The following is a 10,882-nucleotide window of genomic DNA, read 5'->3' as shown; positions in this document are numbered from 1 at the left end:
TATTTTTATTAAACTCAAACTGACTCAGGCTCCCTTGCTGTCTTTTAGTAAACTTAAAGATCTCAATTTGTAAAAATCAAAACAGCTTTTTTTTTCTAAAACCTAAAGCTAGTTTTTATTGATCCCAAACTCAATTTTCATATGAAGTATGTTTTTATTCTAAATATTAGCCTCGTGTTGTTTTTAACATTTTCTTAAGTATTCAACTTTAAATAATAGTTTTTAATTTTACTTTTGACACTTTTTTATAATTTTTAATCAGTAACTTTTTTTGTATTAGGCTAGTTTGGTGTAACTCAATAAAATTCTTTGCTTCAAACAGTATTAGCCTTTTATTTTTAGTATGTAGTTTATGAAATATGTCTAAAATTTAATTTATTAGTGTTTAACAATTGTTTTTATGGCCCTGGTATATAAAATTATTTTAAAAGTCCAAAACTGGCTAAAAGCCATAATTGTCAGTTGGTCACATGATTATAGAACACTTTTAAGAATGGCATTTAGCATACAACATTTGATGAAACTCCAAAATCTTCTAACTGTCTGCAAAATTTAGAAACTATCAGGTATGTTAAATCCCTGTTAAATTTTAAAGACTTAACTTTTAAAGCTTTTATTTTCCTTAGATAAAGAGTCCTTTAGATTATGAATTGATTGGGGTAGAAATGTGTTCATACTTAAGGTATAATTTAATGTTTTAAATAAGTTTTTCCGATAAGTATTGCATTATTATTTAATATTAAGAACTAGAAAGGGTTGCTAAAAACTTGGAAACCTGAAACAACCTTAGAAAACCTGGAATTTGACGATTTAGGCTGAAAAACCTAGAATTTGAGACAAATTAAACTGTAAAAACTTGAGTTATAAACAATTTTTACATGTTAAGTAGAAACATTTTGATTTGACACAAAAAATCTACCACATAGATAAACTTTTTTGTAAACATAAACACTTTTTTTATTATAAAACACATCTAAAATAGTTTATCATTATATGTTTAATGTTTTTATCCTATTTAACACAAGTTTTTTATTAATTATAAACTAAAAATAGACCCAAAAATGTGTACTTCTAAAAACCTGGATAAATTTGAAAACCTAAAGAAAACTTGCTAAAAATATTTGGCAACCCTGACTAGAGTCTAAGGTTCAATTTATAAAAACATCATTTGTCCCATTACTTATACTTTTTAATTTATCTGTTGAAATTTTTACCTTTATAGTTTGATAAATTTTAAATAATATTTTTATTTGTAGTTTATAACCGGGATATGAGTTAAATGTGAGTTTTTGTTTTATTGCTTGAAAACTTTGAATGTTTTTAAAAAACTCAAACTGACTTAGGCTTCCTAGCTGTCTTTTAGTAAACTCAAAGATCTTAATGTGTAAAAAATCAAAACAGTTTTTTTTTCTAAAATCTAAAGCTAGTTTTTATTGATTTCAAACTCAATTTTTATATGAAGTACGTTTTTATTCTAAATATTAGTCCTGTGTTGTTTTAAACATTTTCTTAAGTATTCAACTTTAAACAAAAAGTTATTATTTTTATTCTTACTACTTTTTTTTTCAAATTTTTGTCATTAACCTATATTGTAAGGGCTAAAATGGTGTAACTCAAAACAATTCTTTGCTTCAAACATTATTAGCCTTTTTTTTCAAGTATATATTTTGTGAAATATGTTTAAAATAATTTAGTAGTTTTTAAAAATTGTTTTTATGGCCTTGGTATGTAAAATTGTTTTTAAAAGTCCAAAACTGGCTAAAAGCCATAATTGTCAGTTGGTCACATGGTTATTGAATAATTTTAAGAATGGCATTTAGTATACAACACTTGATGAAACTTCAAAAGCTTCAAATTGACTGCAAAATTTTAAACTTATTAGGTATGTTAGAATCTCTATTAAATTTTAATGACTTTTTTAAAGCTTTGATTTTCCCTTAGATAAAGATTCTTTTAGATTATGAATTGATTAGGGTAGAAATGTGTTTATACTTAAGGTATAATTTAATCCTCAAAATAAGTTTTTCTGATAAGTATTGCATTATTATCAAATATTAAGAACTAGACAGGGATGCTAAAATCTTGGAAACCTGAAAACTTTAGAAAACCTGAAATTTGACAATATAGGCTGAAAAACCTGGAATTTGAGAAAAATAAAACTCGAAAACTTGGAATTTTAAACAAATTTAACATGTAAAGTAGAAACAATTTGATTTGACGCAAAAAACTTACCATATAGATAAACTTTTTTGTGATCATCAACAACTTTTTTTTATTATAAAACACATCTAAAGTAATATTTCAAAATATCTTAAATATTTTTATACTATTTAACAGAAATTTTTACCTTAAACTCAATTTTAAAATAAAAATAGACCCAAAAATGTGTACTTTTAATAACCTGGAGAAAAATTTGTAAACCTAAGAAAATTTGCTAAAAATATTTGGCAACCCTGACTAGAGTCTGAGGTTAAATTTATAAAAACTTCATTTGTCCCGTTATTTATACTTTTTAATTTACCTGTTGAAATTTTTACCTTGCTAGTTTGATAAATTTTGAATAATAGTTTTATTTGTAATTTATAAGTGGGATATGAGTTGAATGTAAGTTTTTGTTTCATTGCTTGAAAACTTGGAATATTTTTATTAAACTTCAACTGACTTAGACTTCCTTGCTGTCTTTTAGTAAACTTAAAGACCTTGATGTGTAAAAAATCAAAACAGTTTTTTTTTTAAACCTAAAGCTAGTTTTTATTGATTTCAAATTCAATATTCATATGAAGTATGTTTTTATTCTAAATATTAGTCCTGTGTTGTTTCTATCATTTTCTTAAGTATTTAACTTTAAATAACAATTTTTAATTTTAATCTTACCACTTTTTTTCAAATTTTTATCATTAACCTATATTGTATTAAGCTAGTTTGGTGTAACTCAATAAAATTCTTTGCTTCAAACAGTATTAGCCTTTTATTTCAAGTACATAGTTTATGAACTATGTTTAAAATTTAATTAAATAGTGTTAAAAAATTATTTTTATGGCCCTGGTATTTAAATTTTTTTTTAAAGTCCAAAACTGGCTAAAAGCCATAATTGTCAGTTGGTCACATGATTATAGAACAATATTAAGAATGGCATTTAGCATACAACATTTGATGAAACTTCAAAAGCTTCAAATTGACTGCAAAATTTAAAAATTATCAGGTATGTTAAAATCTCTGTTAAATTTTAATGGATTTTTATAAAGCTTATATTTTCCTTTCAGATAAAGAGTCCTTTTGAATATAAATTGGGTAGAAAGGTGTTTTACTTAAAGTATAATTTAAGTTGTTCTGATATTGCATTGTTATTAAATAACAAGAACTAAAGGCTGAAGTTAAAATATAAAAACTTCGTATATGCCATTACCTATACTTTTCATTTTTCCTGTTGAAATTTTTACCTTGCAAGTATGATAATAATAAATAATATCCTTTTGTAATATAGATTATTACAGGATTGACATAAACATACAGCATTTGATGAACCTCAAAAATTTTAAACTGACTGCTATATTCAGAAACTATTAAATTTTTTTCAAATTCTATTAAATTTTTATGTTTTTATTTAATAATTTCAATTATCCTTTCAAATAAAAGTTTCCTTTGTTTATGATACTTGATCATTAGTTAATCTTTTACTTTTTAAGCTACATAACAAATAAACTAATGAGAAGAAATTTTGATAACTCATAAATTGAAAAGTGTTATGAAATGTTATATGGTTTGCCAAAAAACCTGATAAAAACTGGAATTTAACAACTTATTCATAAAAACCTGAAGAAATTAATGAAAAAGTATTTAATTTTGAACAATAATCACTAAAAAACCTGGATTTAAACAATTTTTACCTTTAAAGTAATGAAAATTTTATTTGAGTTAAAATATACGTCTTATAGATATATTTAATTGTTAGTAATAATTTTCTATTGATAAAACACTACATTAAAATAGCTCAACTTTTTTTTTCAATTTTGTTTTAATAATTAAGACTGTTATTTACCTTAAACTTAATGTTCTACAAAAATAGACACAAAACTTGTACTTGTGAAAACCTGGAAGAAATATACCAAAAACATTCATTCTGTATTAAGTGATTTTAATTATTCACTACTTTAAACTTAATTATGAGAAACATTATTAGAATAAATTATCAGAATAAATATTTTATTATCAATTTTAGCAAATACCTTTTTACAATTGTATTAGGAATAAGTTATTGTATCTAACAGAGCTGGAAATAATAGCTTAGGCTGTTAAACTGATATGATGAAATTTTTTATTTAAATTAACTATAACTTTAAGTTCTTAATAACTTGTTTTAATGAACTTTAATATGAATGATATGTTAAGATGTTTATTGTTTGTTAAAATGAGTTTAATGAACAAACCATTGTTTTCACCTATCATATTTGATTAGCTTATTAAGTATTATAAAACTATTTTGATATCTTTTTTTTTTTAGGCCTATCTCCCACCTCTTTATATATAAAAAAAATATTTTTGTCCCTAATATCAGGCTTGCCACACAATGGGGATATTTTGAAATTATACAAAATCTCAGGGTAACTCAAGATAACTAAGTTTTAAAAACTAAGGATGACTCATTGCACTTTTGGTTTTTTATAAAGAGATAAGGATAGTTTTAAGACTTTTAAAAAATCTCCGGGCATATTTATTTCTAGATCTATAACAAACTAATGCTGATGCAGTTTCAATATTCCGTTATTTTATATTCTTAATTTTGTTCATGAAAATGAATTTATTGATTTTAAAATGCATACTTAAAATTCTTTAGCCTTGCTGCTAGTTTTTCAAATTCTTACATTTAAAATTGTAGTTTTGTTCTGAATCTAAAGTTTCTATTAATCATGCATGGAGTTTATCTCTGCAAGTGAGATTATTTTATGTGGTAGGTTTAAAGTAGGGTTGCCAAAAAACTTGAAATCCTGGAAAAACCTCAAGTTTGTAAAATTTAGACTAAAAATCCTGGAAAAACCTTGTGTTTGAGAAATTTTAAAAATAAAAACCTATAGTTTTAAACAAAAATCACTATAAAATCTGGAGTTTCAAACAATTTTTACATTTAGTAAATTTTTTTAAGACCAAAAATCTGTCATATAGATGAAAATTTTTGTTATCATCAAAAAAATTTATAAAAAACACATTAAAATAGCTTTACAGTATCTTTTCAATGTGTTATACTATTTAGCACAGTTTTAAACCTTAAACTTAGCTTTAAACAAGAAATACGTGTACTTCTGAAAACCTGAAAGAATTTCTTAAAAAAAATTTTGCAATCCTAAAAGGTATTCAAATAAAATGTCAAAAAAGTTCAAAGTATTTTTTATCATATATTAAGTAAGTTTGCATGGATGCATAGAATTATTCACAAATTTTATTATTCAATATCAATTAATTTTAAATTTTAATGTTGAATATAAGATTTTAGAAAAACTCAGGGTAACTTAGAGAAGTTCAAGGTCACTCAAGGCCTTTTTTTTAAACTCAAAGAGTGGCAACTCTGTAATATATTTTATTATTTCAAATAGTTCCTTGTTTAATTTATAAACTGGTTGAAAACAATAATGGTCTCTTAAGTATTGATTACAGGGTTGCCAAAAAATCTGGAAACCTAGAAAAACCTGGAATTTGAGAAATTTTGAAAAAAAAAACTGAAAAAACCTGGACTTTTTAACAACTTTAACATGTTTATTATTAAAATTTTATTTTGACACAAAAATCTATCATGTAGATAAAAATAATTTTCATTATCAAATTTTGTTTAATCAAAAAACACATTTAAAGTAGCTGTACAGTAATTTTCCAATGTTTTAATACCTTAAACTTAACTTTAAACTAAAAATAGACCTAAAACTTTGTACTTTTAAAAATCTGGTGGAAATTTCGAAAGCCAGGAGAAAATTTTCCAAAATCATTTGTCAACCCAGTATTTTAGCATGATAGCATTTTTTCTTTAACTTTTCTTATAAACTCAGGCGGCCATGAAGTAACTCAGCTTAGTTTTTGATCATTCAGACTGTTTTTTCCTCAAACGATGGTGACATTGTATATCATGAAATTAATTTTAAACTAGATAGTGCTTTTAACTGTAGTTTTAATTGTAATTATTTAAAAACATATACAATATAACACAAATAATTTTACAACAACCATTTTTTTATCAAGACAGTTTTACTAGAAAAATTTTTTGTTTTATAAAAGTTTTTAATCTTTTTTTTATTTGATGAAATGTTTACTATAAAATCAATATTTTAGGAATAGTAATTTGTAGTAAAAACAATATAATTTAATTTTTTTCTTCGTTTTTTTTTTACTTAGATTTTTTTTCAAGTAAGTTTTTTTTGTACTATCTTTTTAAGATAGTAGATTGTAAGATACAGTTTCTTATAAACTAGGTTTTTATAATTATTTCAAGTATTTTACGAAGAAGTTTTTTATCTTTGTTTCATAGTATCAGTAACTATTTTTAAACGATAACTTACATAAAACAGTTCCTTATTAAGATAGTTTTTAGTTCAAGGTTTATACCGAAAAAGTGTTTGATATATATATGATTTGGATTTACTATTACATACAAAAGTATCATTATAATGTAAAATATCTTCTAGCCTTTACAAATTATGTTTTATACACAATTTTGAATTACTACGTCATAATATATTATTCACTGTTATTTACTTAGTTGCATAAATGTGTTAAAGTACTATAGGTTTATCATAAGTTTACTAAATAAGGACTTTTGTCTCAAGGCGTTAACACAGGCTTCTTATAGAAGCAAGGATGCCACAAAACCTTAAATTTTAGAATTTAAACGTAAAAAACGTAAAAACTGGATAACATTATATAATAGATTTTTAGAAATTTTTAAAATAAAGGAATATTGAACATAAGTCACTAAAAAACCTGGAAAACCCTGAGTTTTGAACAATTTCGTTTTATTAAGTAGTATAATTTGGATTCGACACACAAATCTATCAAATAGGTAAAAAAACATTGTCTTTGTTAATTTTCTTTATTAACACATTTAAAGTAACTTTACCGTATCTTTTAATATTTTAATACAACTTTACACAGTTTTTTTACCTTAAACATAACTTAAGCTAAAAATAGACCCAAAAAACATGTACTTATAATACCTGAAAGAAATTCAGAATACCTGTAAGTAATTTCATAAAAACCAGTTGCAACCCTGTAGAAAGGAGTTAGTGTATTTTTTATAAATATACTTTAGAACTTTAAATGTCAAATTTTTTTTTAGATCAGACACTTTTTGCATTATAGCAGAATAAACTGCTTTAATTATCTTGACAAAATTGATTTGAATTCTATAACATGACTTAAAATAACGTAATTAAAATCTTAACCAAAAAGTGTATATAAAAATAGACATAATTATTGAATAGTTTCATCACAGTAGTTAATTTAATTCTTTTTACAGCTGTAACTAACCTGTTATCATAATGAAAAAATACTTTTTTAACTACATTTTTATTCTTCAATATTTTAGGAGATTTAGTAAATGATACCATTTACCTATCTGAATTACGATAATTACTAAGATAAATACTCAAAAAAATCTTTATGAACAACATAGTTTTCAGGTTTTATTGTTTCCTTTAGCTAAAGTTTGTAAATTTGCTAATTTTGACTTTGTGTTATAAGCTAAAACCTTCAATATTATCATGTTCTTTTGCTCTAAATATACTACTGCATGCCAGTTCTGATGTTCTTTTTTCCTGATATACAAACAATTTATCATACTTTTTAAAATTATTCCTTCAGATTTTTTTCGGCCAAGGTGAATAGTTTTGTCTAAATATATTCCTTTGCTTACATTAAACGCAAAAGGGTAGTTTTTCTTTTTAAAACTTACATCAACTTCATTAAAAAAGTATAAAGCCAGTTTTTATAACTAACAACTTGTAAAATCTAGTAATATTAATAAATCTATTAATACTTATGTACAGGCTGCAAGTATTTTTTTTTTCTAATTTCTTAGAATTTTATAAGAGCTAAATACACTTCATGTTTTCAGGATTTTTTTTTAATTTTGAAAAGTTTAACGTTAGAATTTTAATTACTTTAAAAGCCACAAACTTGAGATACGTACCATTTTAAATGAACTTACTTATTTTGCTCAGTGATTATTATGACAATAGTGAATGAACTATGAATTTAATTTTGTTTTATATACAGGTGGAAAATTTTTTAACCGGAATATGACAGTTTATGCAAAAAAAAACTAAAACATTAACATTGTTAAGAACAAAAAATTTAAAAAGCCAGGAGTTTTGAAAAATAAAAATTAAATCTATCTTAATAAATTAAATTTTATGTACCATTCAGAACTTCATTTTTTATAAAACACATATAAAGTAGCACTACAGTATCTTTACAAAATTTTATAGTACTTTAGGCAGTTTTTTACCTTAAATTTGTTTTTAGAGTAAAAATAAACAAAAAAAAAATTGTACTTCTGAAACGTGGAAGTAATTTAGAAAAATTGGGAAAAATTCACAAAAAACTTTGGCAACTTTATATAGTATATAATAATAGTATAATATTAGTGTAAAATGTAATATGTATAATAATTGGACAGATAGTTTATAAGTAAATTTTAAAAAGAAGTTCAATGGATGCTACAAAATTGAAACATGTAAGTGACCAAGTCATTTGTCAAGAACATGAGGAAAAAAACCTTATGCAGCAAATCAAGGAAGTGCAAACTAGTGAGATTGATGAACTCAGCAAAACAGACGAGATAAAAAAGCTGGAAGCAGACAATAAGAAGCTAGAATACCAAGCCAGGCATTTGAAAATTGCCATTCAAGAAGAACAAACCTCTCCTAAAAAATTGATTGATATTGTTATAAAGTTGTCTCAATTGTTCCAGCAGGCTGTTAATGCTGCTTACCCAGAGGTTGATTGCAAAATGTCAGTTACGCCAAGCATCAAACAAGCTTCTGACTTTCAATGCAGCAATGCCATGCAAATCTCTGGAATGTTGAAAAAAAAAGGCACTAAAGTTGGGCCTAGAGAAGTTGCCCAGAAAGTGGTAAACTGTCTGCCTCAAAATGCATTGATCAAGTCAACTTCGGTTGCTGGACCCGGATTCATAAACATCTTTATCGAGCCAGAGTTTCTAAAAATGTCTATTGCAAACTTGCTTGTTCATGGTGTGGAAGTTGAAAAATGCGGACACAAAGGAAGGGTTGTAATAGATTACTCTTCACCCAACATTGCCAAGGAAATGCATGTAGGTCATTTGCGCTCTACCATTATTGGAGACTGTATCGGAAACTTGTTTGAGTTTATTGGCCACGATGTGCTGAGACTTAATCACCTTGGTGACTGGGGAACTCAATTTGGAATGCTCATTGCTCATCTGATTGACATGTTTCCCAACTACAAGGAAGTTAGTCCCCCAATTCAAGACTTGCAAACATTTTACAAGCAGTCAAAGAAGAGGTTTGACGACGATGCTGAGTTCAAAAAGAGAGCTTACCAGTATGTGGTGAAACTGCAGAGCCGCGAGCCAGATGTGACAAAAGCCTGGCAGCTGATTTGCAAGGAGTCCAGCAAGCAGTTCAAAGCTGTATATGACAGGCTGAACATTTCTAAAGACCTCAAAGAAAGAGGAGAGAGCTTTTACCAGGACCTCATGCCTGGAGTTGTCAAGTTTTACGAAGAAAAAGGAATGGTTAAAGTGGAAGATGACAGAAAGCTTGTCTTCATTGAAGGCCAGTCTTACCCAATGACCATTCAGAAATCAGACGGAGGCTTCACTTATGACACAAGTGACTTGGCAGCACTTAGCCAAAGAGCAAACGATGAGAAGGCAGAATTCATTTTGTATGTGGTGGACAGCGGACAGGCGAGCCACTTTGATCTGGTGTTTGCGGCTGCAGAGAAAGCTGGTGTTTACGATAGCAAGAAGACCAGAGTGGAGCATATTGGATTTGGTGTGGTGCTTGGTGAAGATAGAAAGAAGTTCAAAACGCGATCAGGTGAGAATTAATCTAATTGTCTGAATAACGATATATTTAATTTTATCAGATGTTTTTATTAAGATATTGATGTTTTTATGATATTGTTAATAAATAATCTCATTTAAAAGATGAAAGTTTTACCTTTAATTTTATTGCTTTAAGTTGTAAAGTTGTAACATTTGTTTATCAAAACTTAATTATTTTGTCCAGGTACTACAGTTCGCCTGGTTGATTTACTCGACGAAGGGCTGAAGAGATGCGAGGAAAAGTTAAAGGAGAACGGCAGAACTAAGGAGCTGACTGTAGAAGAGTTGGAAGAAGTAAAGAAGTCAGTTGCTTACGGATGCATCAAATACGCTGACTTGTCGCACGACAGGACCAATGACTACGTCTTTTCCTTCGACAGAATGTTGGAAGACAAAGGCAACACTGCGGCCTACTTGCTCTACGCATACACCAGGATTTGCTCCATTGCTAGAAACGCGGGCGTCAGCCAAGAAAGCCTTAACGAGTACGCTGCAGATTCGTTGAAGAAGGGAGGCGTTGAGATCAGTCATCCCAAAGAGGAGGAGCTGGCAAAGAGCATTCTGATGTTCCCTACTGTTCTCAACACTGTGTGCGGCAACCTGAAGCCGCATGTGCTGTGCGAGTACTTGTACGACCTCAGCAAGACGTTCACAGAGTTTTACAGCACCTGCTACTGCATACAGAAGAATGAGAAGACTGGCGAGACCAAGATTCACATGAACAGGCTGTGCTTGTGCGAGGCTACTGCCAAAATAATGCAATCTCTCTTCAAAATCCTCGGCTTGAAAACTGTTGAAAAAATGTAA

General features: G+C 27.2%; 1 protein-coding gene across 1 annotated transcript; it reads left to right on the top strand.

The window, feature by feature from the left end:
- Positions 1-8,692: 8,692 nt before the first annotated feature.
- LOC145840223 (arginine--tRNA ligase, cytoplasmic-like) lies at positions 8,693-10,882 on the top strand. The gene is made up of 2 exons (XM_082947400.1): positions 8,693-10,067; positions 10,260-10,882. Exons 1-2 carry the CDS (start codon positions 8,693-8,695, stop codon positions 10,880-10,882), a joined length of 1,998 nt encoding a protein of 665 aa, XP_082803526.1.

The sequence above is a fragment of the Thalia democratica genome, chromosome 1, assembly GCF_965202585.1.
Source record: "Thalia democratica chromosome 1, ktThaDemo2.hap1.1, whole genome shotgun sequence".
In the NCBI taxonomy this organism is placed as follows: Eukaryota; Metazoa; Chordata; class Thaliacea; order Salpida; family Salpidae; genus Thalia; species Thalia democratica.
The sequence above is the reverse complement of the archived record's forward strand: the minus strand, read 5'-3'. Positions and strand labels throughout refer to the sequence as shown.

Bases quoted from the DNA above. Each gene is read 5' to 3' on its own strand.
- LOC145840223 (XM_082947400.1), top strand. From the start codon at position 8,693: ATGGATGCTACAAAATTGAAACATGTAAGTGACCAAGTCATTTGTCAA. The intron at 10,068-10,259 runs GTGAGAATTAAT...TATTTTGTCCAG, and splicing joins GAAGTTCAAAACGCGATCAG to GTACTACAGTTCGCCTGGTT.